Source organism: Haliotis asinina, chromosome 4, assembly GCF_037392515.1.
Source record: "Haliotis asinina isolate JCU_RB_2024 chromosome 4, JCU_Hal_asi_v2, whole genome shotgun sequence".
In the NCBI taxonomy this organism is placed as follows: domain Eukaryota; kingdom Metazoa; phylum Mollusca; class Gastropoda; order Lepetellida; family Haliotidae; genus Haliotis; species Haliotis asinina.
The window spans coordinates 50341267-50362118 of record NC_090283.1 but is presented as its reverse complement, the minus strand read 5'-3'; the positions used below and the strand labels follow the sequence as shown (position 1 = coordinate 50362118).

Below are 20852 nucleotides of genomic sequence, written 5' to 3'. Positions count from 1 at the left end.
ATCTGATTTAGTTGTGCAGTCAGAGATGTTCTTTCAAAAGTAATCATTCGTAAGGCCTCGGTAAAGTCCTTGTGCTTCAGGAAAACTAGAACCTCTTCCCCAACACAAGGTGCAAATGTTTCTTCCAGACAGAGCATGCCCATATGGCGATTCAATTGCCCTTATTGACAAAAGACAACACAATTCGCCAACTTGCTTAGGTTAGTCAAGCTGGATGTAAGTCGATGTATCATGCATTCTGATTGGATAAAAAGATGGGAGATACTTCGAGTTTTGGTTATTTGCTGCTAGGGGAATTTACGAGAACCAGCAAATATGGACGTATTAGAACAGAGGTTTGTAGGAAGATATGACAAGTAACCTCTGTGGGTTTTCCACCATGAGGCTGCTTTTGTTACTTAACAAAAAGCACTTCTGGTAATTGCTGTTTCACATTTGGTTGGATGGTTGGTAAAAAACCCAAATGTGCATAAGCCTTTGGCGATTGATCTTGGGGTCTTTCCATTCTCTTCATTTCTTCCGCTGTCTTCATGCTACAACCATCAGGAGTCTTTTATTTGTACACTGACTGGAAGTAGTTGTAGTGCAGACATTACAGTTATGATTATGAGTGAAAGAGAGTGACTGGCTGTGTTGTGAAACCAAATTAAAACATTCATATGGATCCATTTTAGAACAATATTTGATTCAGTGATGTGCCATTGTTAAGAAATGGATTTGTACATTCTTCATTTCTGTCGTCCGTGTGAATGTTATCTGTACAGAAATGTGATATACAATCGTGCTAATAGCTTATCACTATCCAAGTGGATTGTACAGACAACAAATTCTTACTTTTGTCAGAATCACAAGCAAAATAGTAATCCAAGTAATTCTTCAAACTGTCAAACCTGTGCAATTTTCGTCATATATTTTTTTATAATATTTTCTAGTACATTTGTATTTTTGTCCTTTACTTCCACTGAAACATGCCAAACTATGTTTGCCAATAAGTTGCCTAGGTTATACATACGTAACAGCTTAAGATTGTTTATGACTGAGAATATATTGCACATTTAACTCAGAATTTACATTCTTTCCTACTTCACATCTATTCCACTGTATATTTTCAAAAGATGAAACATTAATCATGAAAAGTGTAAACCCATGGTCTAGTCCTGTCATGTATTTCACAAATTAACAAAAGAAATAAAGTATCACATCGTACCTGTGGTTATGTCATTGTCTGATCATACAGAGGTAGGTCTGGTCATACAGGGGAAGGTTGGGGTTCAATCACATGGCTGCCAAGGCTACCTTGCTCAAAGCAGTCTAAGCACTACAGTGATTTTAACTCCCATTCTTCAACTTAGGCTTAAGACAGTCGTAGCGCTAAGATTGCTTTGTGCAAGTGGGCCCAGGTTGCTGAGGCTACCTTAAGGCCATGTTAACGTATTTGAGGTATGATCACCTTAACGCTATGACCTGTTCAATGCAATGCAGATCTGTAGCAAGCCAATTAATTCGTGTAGGCCCAATAGGTTGTAAAGCTTTATAATTAATGCTTTGAATGCTTGCCCAACCTTCCTAGCAACAGTCCTGTGTAAGCCAAGGCCTTATTTGCCCCCCCTGACTGCATCCAGCTGATCTTATAAAATGGTTATTATTGTGAAATGGACATGTTACATTTTCTGTCTGTCTATCTACATACCCATGAAGGTCCGGGTTAGAATATTATCCTTCAGTAACCGATGCTTGTATGATCTGGCTTGGTTGACAGTTCCCAGTTTCAGAGCTCATGCTCATGCTGTTGATCACTGGATTGTCTGGTCCAGACTTGATTATTTACAGAAGGCAGCCATATAGCTGGAATATTGCAGAGTGTGGCATAAAACTGAACTCATTCACTCACCTGTGAAACACCTACTTAGAATTGGGCTACAACAATCCATGCATGTTTACAGAGATGCCAACCACTCTGATTTTTAAGCAGAAAATCAATTCTCCGATTTGTAAAACACACTGATTTTTCAGACAATACAAATATGTTAATAAATTTGGAATGTTTGAAAGAAATTTAGCAAATAGTGAATATGTTCTTTTGAGTTAAGTATTATCTGGTTAAGTATGACCAGAATTGCATATTTTCAGCAGACTAAATCTTTTTTTGTAGGTGAGGCCCCCAGACACCCACCGTCAAAAGGGTCCTGATCCCCTTCTCACGCTCACCCCCAACTCACACCTTCAAGGCTCGAGAATTGCTTTAGGCAAGGCATGACTCTGCTTTCATTTGATTGAGGGTTGGCATCTGAGTTTAAGGTGACTGTGTAATCTGACTGGGTGTCTTTGTTAATGCATGTCATCATATCCCATCCATAGACCCATGCTCGTGATGTCAATAGTGGGATTGTCTGATCCAGAAATGACTGTTTATAGAGCACTTTTGAGTGTGATGTAAAACTTGTTACTGTGCTTGGAGCTCATCATTCAGAATATTAATCAAGGATGTCCCTACTGGCTAGCAATATTTGGAAACTATTTCGGACACTGAGACAAAGAGATGCTGAAAGATAAAAAAAAGGATAAGACTCTCATCAACAAAAACATCACTGAGCAATGACCTACTGTCTTCTGGGTACATCAAGAATTTCAACAAAGGCATGCATCTACTGATCCCTTGCCTCTGTACATCAGCAAACAGATGTGTCCGGCAATTAAAGGTCAATAACAAGAAGCGTGCAGGATCAACTTTCAGCTGAGAGTGGTTGCAAGTAGCAGTAAATAACATCAACTCCTCTTTAAATTTTATTTAATATTTCAGCATTGATACATTCTGCAACAGACTAACACAATTTCATTAGTCTTAGTGTCACAGTTACATAATCAATCTTCTTCATTACATTTTCTCAAAACGATTGGTAATCGAGGTTCCTTTAAGGCAAAACACTCCTTATTTGTGGTCTCCAGCAAATAAAGAATCAGAAAAATTTGGTGGTTCCTTACTGTGGCTGCATAATATCAAAAGGTGTAAGATAGTACGTTTTGTTCTCCTGGGTGCCAGTGTACAAAGCTGTCAAAGGGCTAAGGTGATCTTAATTCCTATACCTTACGACTCTCATAGTGCAAAAGTTGTTTTGTAAAGTGGCACTCTGCAATCAGCAAGAAGAGGATAAAACATGGGCAAAGGTGCCTCTGTTCCAAGCAAGCTTAGAGCTACGTCTGTCTCAAGTCCTTATGGAAAAAGAGTTACGATTCAAGATCAGTTTGTACAATGGCAGCCAGGTTATCTTGGAATCTGTAGATTGTGCCTGACTGGTTTTGTCTACCCTACATTCCTCCATCACTGACAATACATCCCAATAATGTGTGGTGCAACAGTGCTAGATAAGTTTATGCAGCTTTAAGCAATATTTCAGCAGTATCACAGCGGGGAGTGCTTTAACTAGGGCTACCCTTGACGCGGAAAACCTGTGTATATGATGCAGCGTAAAGTTAAAATACGCATTAAAAAATAAACATTTTGTCGCTTCTGATGCAATATCAGCAAAACCACACAATTCAATGCTGAAAGAAATAACTGTAAATTGATCTCTGATTTGAAACTAATCTGAAAGTACACATACTAACTCTAGGATTAGAGGCATATACATTTGTGCTTGAAAAAAAAAATACACAAATTATTAGTTGAAAATCTTTGCAATCTGTTTGACCCCAAAATTTGGATTTATACTACCACCCACCCCACCCATCCAATAAAAAAACAAAACAAACAAAACATTTGGCGAGTCTACCTCAAAATGCCCAGAGGGAACCTTGTTGAATTGCTTGGCTCTCCAACACAACACTGGAGAAGAATGCCTGAAGTAATATCAGTTTTGTGAAAGGCACAAGGACAGATATGGTGATGTGAAAATCTTCAAAGAATCAGTCCATAAAAGTATGCATTCAGGTTTATGTTTTCAATTTTAAAACTTGACAATATAGACAGACCTGCGCTTCTTTTGGTGTTCAGTACATGTTCCTGTCATGCTTAAGGGACTTAACTCTGGAAAAAACCTAGGTTTGATGGCAGCAAGGATATGGTTCAAACTGGTGGGTCTCCACAGGTGATGGAGGAATGTAGTAACCACATGTCTATTAGAAATTGTGTTGAATGAAGACAACTGACATCAGGAGTACCTGCAGGTTACATATATATATCTATCTATGAACTGTAGCTGTAGACAATAAATAGAGAGTATCATCCAGACATCTATATTGAAAGCCTTCTGTTATCTAGTAATGACACACTACTATGCTGTGTTATTTCAGTGTAGTGTTTAATAAACAAACAAACATCTCCATTGTTAGAACACTCTGGCCCCTTACCAGACAATCACCTTAGCACAAAGAAAATGAAAATTCTCATGCTGCAAGAGAAAATTGCTGATCACAGCAGTAAAATTGTGCTGCACAACAGCATGCCACCTGTTTAACACCATGCTCCAACAATATTCCAGCCATATAATGATGGTCTGTAAAAAATAATGTCTGGACCTGACTATCCAGTCATCAGTAGCACAGCATCTATTTACACAACTGGGATATGATGACAGTAAAATCATATTATTGTGAAAAAGTGATTAAGTTTGGCTCTTAACATTACTTCAGCTCAATGTGAGGAATCCAAAAGTGACGCTTTGATGTTTAACAGGTAAATCATTGGTTTCTGGCACAGAGAAGGGGAGTAACTCTGTATATGGTGAGTAGGAAATGGCTTTCAACCATTCAGGACAAATGCTATTTGTTTTGTATTACAAACACATTTCTAGCTACCGTAAATAATATTGGTAATCCTACAAACTTTTGTCACAAGAGAAAAAGAATGCTGAGTTTAAGGATGCATGGCACTCGAAATTACACTGCATATAGTGTAACAAATATTTGGCTATTTTACTGAATATCTTAAAAGTAGTTTTCTACTGGAGCCCAGATGCTACACTGTAACCAAAGCAGAAGGCGATTTAGACCAATATCAATGTCTCGACTTGAGGTCAGAGAGCACTTTCTTCAGTTTTCACAGAAACAGTTGTATTTTTTGATGAAAAAAAAATCTGATCATCAAAACAAGCTGTTTTGTCAGATATTCTGTCGGAAGGAGTTGAATTATTTTTCAGATGGCTATGATTGTAATAATCATTGGGACGCAAGTCTGGGCAATACTGCTCATCTGACTTGACAATGTTACTGTTTACATTGGCTGACATTTAGTGGAAATATCAACTTGAAACAGGACAGTGACTGCCAACAAGTGTTTTCACACTAAAGGAAGAAAAACAATAAGGGTCAAAAGTCAAGAAGCAGTGATAGGGACCTAGCTCTGATTTGTCAGCTGCAATCAGCAAAGAAAGGCATAGAGTTTACACAATGGTCAAATTGAATATTATATCAGTTTTGATTTCTGATATATCAATATCCTAAAAGACATGAAACTTCTTTCATTGGAAAGAAACTGCTAAAATCACACGTTATTACACCCAAACTATAATGACTGTGTCACACCCATCTCCAAGAGTGGTGAACAGAATTTTACAAGCACTAAAAAAGGAAGCATTACACACAGTGAAATGGAAGGTCTTTATCCTACTGTGACAACAACACAAATCCAGTCAACAGACTTTCAGAATGGTACGGAAAGCACATACTGCCACATTAAAAACTCCAACAGTCATTGGATTACCTTTTCAGTAAATTGCTTGCAATGGGAAAAAAAATCTTGAAAATATTCACAATTGTTGCCTTGCGCACAGATATTTTTCTTCACAATTGGAAAACTGAAGATGAAATGTGCTTGTAATTTAGTACCAAAATAGGAATACAACAACACAGGAAAAAGCAAATCCAGCTTATAACCAGTCTTAGTAAGGATGGCTTCTTTGCAGTAAACACATTCATTTTCCTTGCAGCAGAAATGAAAGGTATTTGAGTTTTGTTTGGAAACAAAATCGTTCCATAGTGCTTAATATTCAGCCAAAATAACAATGGTTGCAGGTTGGGGTTAAGATTTGGAGATGGTTGCGTGAAGATAGGTATTAAACTGATACACCTGTAATGATTCATAATGAATTTGTATTGAATGCAGTAACATTTCAGCAAGACAAACATTTGAATTTGCTTAAATTTTCACTTTAGAAGAGACACGTGATGCTTCTGTCATTGTTTGAGATATAAATACAAACAGACAAGTGACAACAGTAACACAAACAAAACAAACAAAACTAATTGCTAAAAATAAATATATAAAGTAAGTATCCTGGCAACAGACCCAAAACCACAACTTTCTTCATATTTGTGTGGCTGACCTTTCACAGATAGTTCTGTTAAAAGGGTTGTTTCCCTTTGACAGGAGCACATTCAGGTTTTCTCAGATATAATAACAGTATTGACAAGTGGGTCGGTATTTTCTGACACTCTTACAGCATTAACTTAGTTCAACAATATTTTGATTAGAATTTCATTTTTTTTTATTCTACATCTTTTTTTCCTGATTTATCATACACAGCAGTAGTCACAACAGAAACACGAATGTCTGAATGTACTTTCTCAATTTCAAATATTTTTAAAGTTCCTTTAATGTCAGCTTAAGATGTATTGTATTACTACATTCAATGCAAAAATTAAACAAAAGGATATAATTCACAAGTTATTGGTCCAGTTATCAGTGTTATACAACTCCTACAAAACTATAAAGCCATAATATTAGCAAATTGTAGTTATAGATAATATTTTGATTCATAATTCAAAATTTGGGACGTGGCATGTGCTGTTGATTTGGGGTGGAAAATCTGACAAAAAATAACAAGTCTATATAAATCCATCCATTTTGTATCCTCACATGGGTCTTGACTGTTTCAACCTATATCTGATTTTTACTTGCTCTGAAATATGAAAATAGTAACATAACAGTATATGATTAATTCTTTAAGAATTATAACAGTCATGCCTGAAAGCCACTGCTTCTGTTTGTAATGAAACAGTCAATTCTGTAGTGAACCACATATGTATTGACTCCTAATACAATACGGCCTCCATGTTGGTTTTGTGAAAAATAGAAATGAAGCAGTTGGAGGAATCTGATTGGTTGAAAAATTAAAATGAAATAGGATTGAATTTCATGAATCTGAAATTTGGAAAAAGCAAACACAAAACGCATAATATATAAATCAAATATGAAGTTGGATCAATATTTATCAATACATGGAAATATACACATTTTTCACATTCAGCTAACAAGGTAGATTCACATGTTACAGAAAAACTTGATGACGTTGGGATGACAAGTCATTCTAACAAAGAGAGTGTACTACAAAGACAGTCACTGCTTGCTGTATTATACAATTCAGTAAACATACATCTTCAAACTTGTGGGAAAATTTAGCTCATTGAATATTCATCAACCCCTGCAATCTACTTGAAAAGTCAAGGCATATCTCCTAATTTAGTCTTGTGACAACCCAACTACGACCTCCTTTCTCAAGCTCTAAGGTGATCGTAAGTCACTAACGCAACCACCGTGTCAAAGAATGGGACTTCAGGTTAATCTTGGTACAAGCTGCTTCGTGAGAGGAGCCCCTGTATTCCTTTAATGGTTCTATTATTTGGAAATATTCATGGATTCAGGTTTGAACCACAGTTCCTCAATGATAAATCACTTAAGTCAGCACACTCCATCATACACGTGTCATGCACATCGGCCCACTCATCGTATGTCCTCTGCAGACACACATATATCAAAGTCAAGTCAACCAGTTGTATTATACTAGCACTGTGGGTCTACTCCAATCATCTGCTGGCTATGGCTGGATGCTGTTCGACACGTTCCAACTTCTCGAAATGTTTTCGAGCATTCTTGATGTTGATGAGTGTGGCAGCAGAGGCTGGAATAATAAACAAATAAAATATACACAATGTCTGAGGTGCAAGATATGTCATATTTGCGATTTCACTTTCTTAGTAAAGTACAAATTCTAGTACTTTTTCGGTTGAGTCCCACCGCAACTCCACTGAGCGGGCTAGGCGGCTGACTTTGTGTGCTGGCAAATAGGTGCCTGACTCTGAGGGTGGGGGTTCGAATCCCGGATGGGACTCAACCGAAAAAGTACTAGAATTTGTACTTTACTAAGAAAGTGAAATCCCAAATATGATATATGTTGCATTTGACCACTTTCTAAATGGCATCGGGTTATCAATATCTGAGGTGCTTGTTAAGAAATGAAAGTGTATGATGCTAATTAGTGAAGCCTGCCAGGATGATTGCGGTTTTCAAGGCCATCTGATGATTCAAACTTATGAACAGCTGATACTTGTATGACAAAGGGAGGAAACTCTGTATTGGTGTTCTGCTGTCAAAATCTTGAAACTGACCTGTGAAGGTCTGGGTTAGAAGATGCCTTAAGCAACCCATGCTTGCCATAAAAGGCGACTATGCTTGCTGTATGAGGTGACCCATGGGATCGGGTGGTCAGACTCACTGACTTGGTTGGTTCCCAATTGCGCAGATCGATGCCCATGCTGTTGATCACTGGATTGTCTGGTCCAGACTCGATTATTTACAAGCCACAGCCATATAGCTGGAATAATTTGCTGAGCGCAGTGTAAAACTAAACTCACTCATGGAGAATTAAAACTTATCTGCAGATACTAGTCTCGTTAAGGGAGGTAACTGTATTGGTACTCTGTACCTAGAACCTGGCCAGGGCCATCTGACGATTCAAGCCTACGATCAGCTGATACTTGTTTCACTAAGGGAGGTTACTCTGTATTGATGTGGTGCTGTCAAGAACTAGAACCTGATCAGGGCCATCTGACGATTCAAGCCAATGTTCAGTTGATACTGGAATCACTAAGGGAGGTTACTCTGTATTGGTGTGGTGCTGTCAAAACCTGGAACCTCACAAAGGCCAAAGGAGAATCTAAACGCATGATCAGCTGATACTGGTCTTACAAAGGGAGATAACTCTGTATTGGTGAGGTGCTGTCAAACCCTAGAACCTGACCAGACCCATCAGACGTTTCAAACTTACTGTCAGCTGATATTGGTCTCACTAAGGGAGGTTTCTCTGTATTGGCTATAATACAGATGTGAGTCCATACTTACGAATTGCTGGGTCTGACATAACGACCATGACGTATGTGTTGGAGGTGAACACGTCAATGAAGGCAGCAAAGGATGAATTACGGACTTCCATGCTCTGGAAGGATGCCGCCAGTCTGCTACAGCTCAACTTGAACTGCTTGATGATGTTGCTGATCTTCTCAAACCTGTGTACATCTCGATGAGGCTTCCGTTCACAATGTGAAATCACCTGCAATGTGACATTCAGAGGTCACATACTGTATTGTTTACAATTTCCATTAGTTGTCTAAAACAAAATATTCATTGTTCATGTAAAATACAAGGGTCAAAGGCCACCTACCACATGTACAACTTAATGATCACCAACGACACAATGTTCAAAGGTCACTGCAGTGTAATATTCAAAGGTCATGAAAAATCCAAAACTTCAATACAACGTTCATTGGTTGTCATCCTCGATATCTCCACGGTATATGTTCTGATAAGTCTGATAATTGGTTGTCTACAATACAACATTCATTGGTCACTGATGTGATGGTCACCTGCAAGTCATTAGAATTTGCTAAGCTGAAAATACCTTGAAAACACTTCATAATCTTCTTCCATACCCAATTTGCAAATAGGTCGGTGGTGGCGGTAAGAGTCAACATCAAAACGTCAAGAGATCGAGACAGAGAGAGACAGCGAAAGAGATCAAGAGATCGAGACAGAGAGAGACAGCGAAAGAGATCAAGAGATCGAGACAGAGAGAGACAGCGAAAGAGATCAAGAGATCGAGACAGAGAGAGACAGCGAAAGAGATCAAGAGATCGAGACAGAGAGAGACAGCGAAAGAGATCAAGAGATCGAGACAGAGAGAGACAGCGAAAGAGAGATCAAGAGATCGAGACAGAGAGAGACAGCGAAAGAGATCAAGAGATCGAGACAGAGAGAGAGAGCGAAAGAGATCAAGAGATCGAGACAGAGAGAGACAGCGAAAGAGATCAAGAGATCGAGACAGAGAGAGACAGCGAAAGAGATCAAGAGATCGAGACAGAGAAAGAGATCAAGAGATTGAGACAGAGAGAGACAGTGAAAGAGATCAAGAGATCGAGACACAGAGAGAGACAGCGAAAGAGATCAAGAGATCGAGACAGAGAGAGAGAGAGCGAAAGAGATCAAGAGATCGAGACAGAGAGAGCGAAAGAGATCAAGAGATCGAGACAGAGAGAGAGACAGCGAAAGAGATCAAGAGATCGAGACAGAGAGAGACAGCGAAAGACATCAAGAGATCGAGACAGAGAGAGACAGCGAAAGAGATCAAGAGATCGAGACAGAGAGAGACAGTGAAAGAGATCAAGAGATCGAGACACAGAGAGAGACAGCGAAAGAGATCAAGAGATCGAGACAGAGAGAGAGAGCGAAAGAGATCAAGAGATCGAGACAGAGAGAGACAGCGAAAGACATCAAGAGATCGAGACAGAGAGAGACAGCGAAAGAGATCAAGAGATCGAGACAGAGAGAGACAGTGAAAGAGATCAAGAGATCGAGACAGAGAGAGACAGCGAAAGAGATCAAGAGATCGAGACAGAGAGAGAGAGCGAAAGACATCAAGAGATCGAGACAGAGAGAGACAGTGAAAGACATCAAGAGATCGAGACAGAGAGAGACAGCGAAAGAGATCAAGAGATCGAGACAGAGAGAGACAGCGAAAGAGATCAAGAGATCGAGACAGAGAGAGAGAGCGAAAGAGATCAAGAGATCGAGACAGAGAGAGAGACAGCGAAAGAGATCAAGAGATCGAGACAGAGAGAGAGACAGCGAAAGACATCAAGAGAGAGATACAATACACATGCTGCTCCATAAAATTCATCTTCATCATCTCCACTTGCCATTAATAATGAACAGTTCCTTACTAAAACAAGAGTCATCAGATATCTGCCAAGAAACGAAGCCTATCCCTCCATTTTGAGACTAAGTCAGAATTGTTTCAGTGGAAACCAGGAAAAATAAATAAGCCAAAACATTGTAAATAGCAAAAGGCACTACTGTGGTCTGCCTCAAATATATGCCAAGTTTTGCTGTACCATTTGGAATAGTTTTCGAGTTCTGCTCCGGAAACAAAGCCCATCTCTCCATTTTGAGACTAAGTCAGCATCGTTTCCATGGTGACTGGGAAAATGACATATCACAAAAATCTATAAATAGCAAAAGGCACCACTTTAGGGTCTCCCCTACATATCTGCCAAGTTTTGCATAAAGATATTTAGAAATTTTTGAGTTGTGCTCCGGAAACAAAGTCCATCCCTCCAATTTGAAGATAAGTCTGAAATGTTTCCATGGAAACCCAGAAAATTGTAAATCACAAAAACCTGTAAATATCAAAAGGCACCTTTTTGGGGTCTGCCACATATATCTACTAAGTTTTGCTGATAGACATTAGGAACCTTTTGAGATGTGCTCCGGAAACACACCTCTCACTTTTGAGACAAAGTCTGAATCGTTTCCATGGAAACTGAGAAAATAATAAATCACAAGAACCTGCAAAGAGCAAAAGGCACCACATCAGATTCTGTTTGATATATCTACCAAGTCTTCAAGAAAAATAAAGAATGGATTTTGAGTTCTGATCTGGAAACGATGCCCATCCCTCTCATTTTGAGACTAAGCATGAAATGTTTCCATGGAAACTGAGAAAATAATACATGTATATCACCACTTTAGGTTCTGACTCATGTATGTGACAAGTTTTGGAGAAAAATATTGAACAGTTTTTGAGTTCTGCTCTGGAAATGAAGCCCATCCCTCCATTTTCAGACAAAGTCCAAAACGCGTTCATGGAAACCGAGAAAATGATAAATCACAAAAACCTGTAAATAGCAAAAGGCACCACTTTGGGGTCTGCAACACATATCTACCAAGTTTTGCAAAAAATATTGAATGGTTTTTGAGTTCTGCTCTGGAAATGAAGTCCACCCCACCATAAGACTAACACCAAAATGTTCCATGACTTAACAGAAACAATAAAATGCCAAAACTCTGTAAATAGCAAAAGGCACAACGATAGGCTGAGATTATTATATCTATCAAGTTTGATCTAAAAATATTGAATGGTTTCTGAGTTATGCTCTGGAAACAAAATGATTACAGATGGACGGACGAGATGTCGACTATATCCCCTCCGCATGTATTCTTGGATGGCCACTGAACAAAATGTAGATGATTTCTGAAGAAATCTAGCAGGACAGCAGGTTGTGAGCAGAACATATCAAACCACTAGTTCTCTGACCAGAACAAAACTGAATAAATTTGTCACTTAAAAACATTTCTGGTCTGGTTGAGAAAAGACTGTAAAACTTTTTTTTGTCAGCAAACAACTTAGTCAGGACCACATAATCCAATGATAAATGTTATGAGTATAACTCTATAAACACTGATCATCATCTAACACACCTTCCAAAGAAGTAAAGGCTGCTACAGACATTTGCTACACAGATCTTCATAACAGTGGTGAAGAAATTATACATTAAGACTAAATTCTTAAATGAAAGACAACACATGAATCATTCCAGGCTTTGACAATGATGACTAGCTGGGAGAGTTAACATGAAACAACTCACCAGGAATGTAGCTCTTTCAAACAACAGCACTTCGTCAGCATCAATGATGTCTGCGAAGTTCTTCAGGTTATTCTCAAGTTGTTGTACATTTGGGATCAGCTGATACACGATGGACGACCAGCCCTACACAAAAACAACATTCTTACTGCTTTAGAATAAACACGCCTCCTCACAGGAGAGTCAGGGAATTAGAGAGAAGAGAGGGAAGTACTGACTTATAATACCGTAAGTGGGAGAAAAGGCCATTTTGTTCCAACATGGGATCAGTTCTCATGATTATCCAATTTCAAGTGAATGAGTGAGTGAGTGCGTGAGTGAGTGAATGAGTTTAGTTTTACGCCGTTTTCAAGCAATATTCCAGCAATATCAAGGTGGGGGACACCAGAAAATGGGCTTCACACATTGTACCCATGTGGGGAATCGAACCCGGGTCCTTGGTGTGACGAGCGAACACTTTAACCACTGGACTACCCCACCGCCCCTGAGTGAGTGAGTATGGTTGTACAGGATGGAAATTCATGCGTCCTATATTCATAAAAATTAACAATGGATGCAAGAAAATTTATTAGTGCAACCACAGGGATGCAGAAAAAGTCCAAATACTTTTGTAAAAATTCCAATCAATTAACGATAAGTTATCACAGTGTTTGATACTGTCTAGGTTATGGTATCATTTGCAATTTCAGTACGGTCATAAATAGAGGATAATGAATGCCGTCATTACTGTGAAGCGTAATGACGTTACATGTCTAGTGTAATACTAATGCAATACTGCTGTAAAAATACTACACTGCAGTATCTTCCATGGGTGAGTAATAATGTTAGATCTCACACAAGCAACATCTCTCATGTGTGTTGATCATGATACACAACATAATAACTTTACTTAAAACAACATTAAATACAGGACTCAAGTTAAATCCCTGGTTGTACGGAGCTTTTAGTAATACAAAAGCAATTTGATGATGGTGTGATACCAGAAATGGGTTTCACACACTATATGCAAGTTGGGAATTGAACCCTGGTCTTTGGTGTGACATGCAATAGCTTTCACCATGATGCCACCCCACTATCCACAATGCCATCCCACAATTCTCCAGCACTGCTGACATGCTGTGGTTACCTTGTATAATGTCTCATCCCATATTGAGGTAGCAAAACATGTACAGTTGAGTGGCTTGGACAATCGCTTCAAGTCCTCTTCTCTCTCCCTGAATATCTGCCAACACAATTGTATATGATGAATTATTGAAATACTTTCATGCACCCATGCCTTCATGTCAACATTTGTTGTGTCTTAATCAATGCTCAGCAATATTTAGGCTATATGATACAAACACTGAAACAATAAAGACTTGACCAGACAATCCAGAGATTGATATTATGAGCAAATATCCATGCTACAGGTTGGTTGGTTTGTTATTTAACGCCACACTAAGCAATAGTACAGAGATGGCACTTTGTAAATAATCAAGTGTGGACCAGACAATCCAGTGATCAATAGCATGAGCATGAATCTATTTCATCACGCTATAATAATATTGACATCTTATCATTCATGTGATTATCCAGTCAACTGTCCAGGAAGATGTTATTTTATACTACGTTTTATGGAATATATTCTCTGATATGCCACAGTAATGCCAATTGTACAATGCCTGTAAAATCAAGGAATCTGCATGAGGTTCATGTCAAGAATTATCCTCTGTTATCCAATTTTGAAAAAACCCAACCCCGTAGAATTCCTATTGGCTGACACAATTTGTATGTTTGTATGATGACTTCAGGACTGGCTCAGTATGTTTATGTATGATCATGATCAGCTCCTTTGTCATACTTACTTATTTCGTGGTTTAGTGACTAATGAACAACCCCTGGATGATAAGCTTGACAAAATATTTGTATATTACTTTCTCCTTCCAAATTTTAACTGAATATGTATCCTTGATGCTATTATTCATCTATGGTTCAGTCAATGCTGAGGTGACCCGTGAAGGTCTGGGGTAGAATAGGCCTTCTATAATCCAAGCTTGCAACAAAAGGAGACTATGCTTGTCTTAAGAGGCAACTAACAGGATCAGGAGGTCAGGCTGGCTGTCTCGGTTGACTCACGTCATTGTTCCAAATTAAGCAGATTGATGCTCATGCTGTTGATCACTGAATTTTTGGTCCAGACTCCACTATTTACAGACCATATAGCTGAAATATTCCTGTGTGTGGTAAAAAACTAAACTCACTCACTCAATGATGAAACCAGCATACTTATGTATGAAAAAGCTTTGCCTTGTGAACCAACCCATCGCCTATCTCCCTGTCCCCCCAGCGCCCTCCCCCTGTCCTCTCCCCCAACCCCTCTCCTCACCAGCTCCCTCTGGTCATCCTGCACCAGGTCCATCTTGTGGATGAGGCAGAAGATCCGAGCCTCGGGGGAGTTCTGCAAGATGGCCTCCAGACAAGACTGGTAGTAGTGCATGTCTTTCTCCAGCTCCCGACTCTCCACGTCAAACACGTAGATCAACACCTCTACATTCCGGAATATATTGTCTCGCTGACTGGCGAAGTAGTTCTCCATGAACGCCTCCTGTCTGCAGGTTATAACATGTGTCATTATGACGAGCAAGCAGTATGGCTGAAGACATCAGGCCATGTCTGCACAAAGCTATCTTAGTGCAATGAAAATCATAGCCCCTACTACTTTAACACAGGCTTGCAACTGCCATTGCACTAAGGTAGCTTTTGTGGGAGCAGGTCTTAGCCTTAACGGTAATAGTTCAGGGCGAAAGTGTGCTTTATTACACTATTACCTTGGAGGGTGAATACATCAGGGTTCATAATTTTCATACGATGCCCTAGGCAAAATATCACTTTGTCATGGTGTCGTGACATCATAACAATGCTATGACGTCACATTTCTTTGGCTACGCTGTGTTCGACATGAGGCGACGGCTGGTAGCCAGCATGTGTTTGAAAGTAGACATGGGTTCCTATTTCTCGATTTGACAACTTCGGTAATAAACAGAATATTATATTCGTGCCCATGACATATTATGTGGTAGAGCAAACTGTATTTCTTAAATACTTATGTAATTTGTGTTACAGTAAGTCAGTGATTCATTCATATTCAACTCCAATAGAAACGTGTTAACAGGTTGAACTATTGCAACACGACCAACGAAGAGGATTTAGATGAAATACTTGAGCTTAAAATCTCGTATGATGCCCAATAATCCCCTTGACTAGAATGTCATAGTCCTACAGAAAATAAGACTTTGGCTTTTATGATAAACTGGATCACTGGATGTAAATCTCACGGTCACATGTTATTATCAATCTCAACTCCCTGGAGAGTATATAACTCTTGCTGCCACTAGGCGCACCAAGTATTTTGTGGCTCTCTCATCCTAACGAGGTAACCAATTCACAGCTGGTGGACTGGTACACACAGTCACAGTACTTTGTCCAAGTTTACTGTGCGTTGCTGTACCCGCAACTAGGTGTATGAACGTATTCATGTGGCCACCATCTGGTCATATACCAATGGATTAATGGTTTCTTTTAAGTGCACAGGGTTGTGTACTGTACACTAGAGGCTGTGACAACATGGAAAGAGTCTTCACACAGAGTTGATGGCATGGTTTTCACACTCACAGGTGGGCTCGATCCCAACACTCAACCTTGCTGGATCACTAGCCATCTTGCCCACCATGCCCCCTGTTCCCCTCAACGAGCCCTGTCAGTTTAAGAGATCAACCTACCCTCCACAGTCCCACAGGTTCAACACCAAGTTGCCCAGGAATCTTACGTGAGAATGTTCCACATCAACTGAAACACAACATTCAAGCTGTTTATATATCAACGTATAGCCACAGTTTTACCTCAAATACCTGACCTCACACTATTACAAATTGGATATGTTGTCTAGGTCATTATGTGTACTTAGGCTCAGCTTTATACACTGCTATACTGAGTCTAACAAACCTATGATTGGCCAATCAAACACGAGACGAACCAACAGATTTGAATGAGTGAGAGTGAGTGAGTGAGTGAGTGATTTGAGTTTTGCGCTGCACGCTGCAATATTCCAGCTATATGGAGGCGGTCTGTAAATAATCAAGTCTGACCAGACATTCCAGGGATCAACAAAATGAGCATCGATCTGCGCAACTGGGAACCGATGACATGTCAAATCAACTTAGATTGCCTCACCTTAGGGCTCAATAGCACTGCATCAATCTTCATGCAGGCTTTTAAATTCACTACATATTTGAGACAGTAAATGCGCCAAACACACAGGTTTTCTGTGTCGGGGCAAACACTGGATTCTTTGATCCATACTGCTATACAATACTGTATCTCTGGGTCAGTTTGGTTGGTTTGTTGTTTAGAGACACACTATACAATTATCGACTGGTGAGCTTCGACCTTGGTCAATATTCAATACTGTTTTATTATGTAATTACTGAAAAAATAGCTCCTATAATTCAAAACTTCCATTTAGTCAAGAGCATTTGGATTTTTTTGTATATTTTTGCTACAAAACTTATGTCAACACCACTGTGACATGTAAACAATAGAATGACATCATAGCTTGATGTCATAAGTACCTCAAGTCAATATGACTTGGTCGGACCTGGGTTGAAGTCAATATGCTTTTTTGTCAACAGTCATGTAATCGTCTCTAGACCAATCAAGTAGCCAGAAAAACAAGCTTACATCATAATCAGCAATATTCGGATATATGATGATGGTCTGTAAATAATCGAATCTGGACCAGACAAACCAGTGATCAACTGCATGAACAACGATCTACACAACCGACAAGCATGGGTTGCTGAAGACCCAATCTAACCAGCATCTTCACTAGTTTCTGGACCAGTTCAGCATCATTGTAGACAGTTGCATATGGCCATCAGCAACTTCAAGTGATCACTTGGTAATGTGCAAGGGCATCTGACATCATCGTCCAAAGAACACTGTAAAACTAAACCTAATCACTTTTTCCACAATCATTATGCAACCTCTCACACAATGAGTCTAAATGACGTTTTGTTAGGTATGGCTAAAAATAATGATAATGGGAAATGAGAAGAATTATCAGTGATATCGATATGGAAATATGTCTTACTTGTAGCTCCCAGTCTGCGGGTATCTCTGGCAATGTAGTTAGCAAAGATGATTGACCTCATACTGGTCTTCCCCGACCCACTCTTGCCCATCAACAACACCTGAAATAGATGCACAAAACTGTGTGTAACCATGGCAACTGTGCATAGGAATGACAGTTAAGTTGTATTGTTTAAGACAGTTCCAACATTTATTTAATGTAAAATAGTTTTTGCGTTACAACATGTTCAATACTTAATTCACAAAAACTATGGTTCATATTTTCGCACATCAGTGTATCACATTAACTAAGCAATCTCCGAGACTGAGATCAGGACAATTGAGAAGATACTTGGTGCAAACACGAGGCATATTTCCTCAAGTTAAATGGTACAAGTCCATTGTGTTCAAAATAGTATTTCGTTTTCCTCTTTGTTGGTTCTTATTACTGTTAGAGACGACTGAGGAAAATCTCTTGCACAGTCATGGATATCATGATAATGGAAGATCATACAATGTCCTGATCATGAAAGCATTCTAGGGACAGAACACTGCAGGGACTGCAGGAATATAAGGACATATATGACAAGTGATTTCTAACACAGGGTACTGGCTAGCAACCAGTTATTGCAGTGTACCAGTAATCGCCAACACCTGGCTTCAGCGCTTGAGCAGACAGCTTTACTTGTACTTCTATAGTACTTCACACACTGACGCATCAAAAAAATGATTGGTTACAAGAGTTAAAATTACTGTGAGTATTTTATGTTGTACACGTTACAAATATAAATTCCTCTGAAGACGAGACCCAAACACATCGGGGGTATGTCACGTGACCATTAATGTGTTGACTTGAAATTTCATAAAAGATGAAAATTGAATGAAAATCATCCAGGCTGTGCTGTGAATCTATGACTTGACAATTCAGTCCATAAAAGGGCAGATTTTAATTTGTCTGAACATAGCCATAATGCCAACATTCAATCACTTAACTTTGACCCAAATTTCGACCTCCATTTTATGGACTCGACAGATACCATGCAGACGATACTGACAAAATAGAACTGTCAGTTTTCACCTTTATCTTTTTGTTTTTCCCCTAGAAAACAACATTGCGAAAATTGCAAACTACTACTTGAAATGTCAACTTTCATAAGTTCAACCTGGCGGTGACATCTCCATATTTCCATCAGCTTATACCAGCATCTGTCAACATTCACAGTGAGAGTGTGTTTTGTTCTTTTAAATTTCTTTTTTTTAAACAAATTCCAGTCAAGAAATTTCTTCAATATGTCAAGGCCTGAAACACAATAGTTTTATTACCAAGTTTATGTCAAATTATGTGAACTTCAGAAATGGTGATAACTGGTCTTGTTAGTTTACACAGTCTACACTACCGTGCTTCCTGCTGACTGTGTTTCGGAGAAACACGATTGGCAACTGTAAACAAGATGAAAACATCGTTGAATAGCTGATCTATCATCAAGACAAATGATATGAAATAATGGAGCAAATCGTTAAAAATCGCTTAAAAATGGCGATAACTGGTCGCAAGCCAGTATACTTGATCATATGCAATTCTGGACTGCATCTTACATAAACAGGCCACCACCCACTCCCCCAAACACACGGTGGATAAAGACAAGTGATTACTGGAGAATTCCCTCATAGCTATGTTAATTCACTCTACTGATATTTATCTAACGTAAAAAATAAATCTTTGATATTGTCACTATTATTTTTATCATTATATGTTGTCTCTGATAACAGCAATATACTTCACTATTTTAGACTTCAACCAATCGGACCATTTTGGGTTGTGACTATATAAATATGACCACACACCCAGATGATGTGTGAATTTTGTGTCCTTTACTTTGTTTTATTTACGCATTTAACACATGAAAACAAAGCCAGCAACCACAAATCCATGAATCAGCTGATCATGCACACTGCAGTGCTGTTGGAAGGTGGATTCATCTGATGTTGACTGGGCGAGGAATATACTGTACTACAAACCTTTTTCTTCATGGTGGCACTGACGAATCCTCTTCACAAGTTACCTTCTCAGAAAAAACGTAGATCTTGTTTCGTGAGGTGCTGTGTACATAACCGTTAAACTTAAGATACCTCCTCTGAATTCTGAAAACACACACTTCCGCCAAGATCACATGACTTGGACTGTCGCCCAGCCTTCCATTCACTTCCGCTCGACGTCGTAGACTTGACCAGGCTTGTTTCAGACATTTTCCAGACAATATCGAGCGTTGTGCTTCTACAGTAAATATAATTTGTTTTTCAAAGTAAGCAAATACAAATGAGTTTTTTATGGCTATATATACGTAGGATAACGCCTATTCGAATAAAATAATTTCTGCAACTACTCTACTTTGAATATGTTTGTAGGATGAGTTCCTGTCTTTCAAAGATGTAAAAATTTAAGTGGTAGTCGAGGTGTCTGAGCGGATCAGATAGCTGACTTTGCTGGCGATTAAGGGCTTGACTCTGAGAGTTAGGGTTCGAATCCCAGTAATCAATGTCCAATTCAATGGGGAAATAAATATGATGATTATCCCATGCACAGATCGATGCACATGGTGTTCCTCACCAGATTGTCTGGTCCAGAATCGATGTTTTACAGGCCGCCGCCATATAGCTGGAAAATTGCTGAGTGTGGCGTAAAACTAAACTCACTCACTATATATATATGCTTGTTTTGTTCACATTCTGTTTTCACCTGACATACAAATGGAGAAATCTGCTGTCGAGATATAGGATGCCACCAGAGAATTCAGTTTTGCTTTTCAAGTATACTCACAATATATTTAGTATCAATAAAAAGCGCTCATCGTGATTCATTGTTCATGATGGGGGTAGCCTACTGAGTAGCTGTTAAAACGTTCGCTTGTAACGGTGGCTACTGTGAGAATGTGGAGCCAACACATGGAGGTAAATAAATTATCAGGATTATCAAGTCGTAGAGCGAGTGGGTTTAGTTTTACACCACACTCAGCAATATTCCAGCCATATGGCAGCGGTCTGTAAATAATCGAGTC

At 39.1% G+C, this 20852-nt stretch overlaps 1 protein-coding gene across 1 annotated transcript; it reads right to left on the bottom strand.

Moving 5' to 3' along the window:
* Nucleotides 1-2771: 2771 nt before the first annotated feature.
* On the bottom strand, nt 2772-19977 carry LOC137281630 (ras-related GTP-binding protein A). The gene is made up of 8 exons (XM_067812990.1): nt 19816-19977; nt 17819-17918; nt 16449-16515; nt 15056-15278; nt 13817-13912; nt 12694-12816; nt 9116-9323; nt 2772-7895 (listed from the first exon to the last, which is right to left on the bottom strand). Exons 1-8 carry the CDS (start codon nt 19825-19827, stop codon nt 7801-7803), a joined length of 924 nt encoding a protein of 307 aa, XP_067669091.1. The 5' UTR covers nt 19828-19977; the 3' UTR covers nt 2772-7800.
* Between the last annotated feature and the right edge of the window lie 875 nt (nt 19978-20852).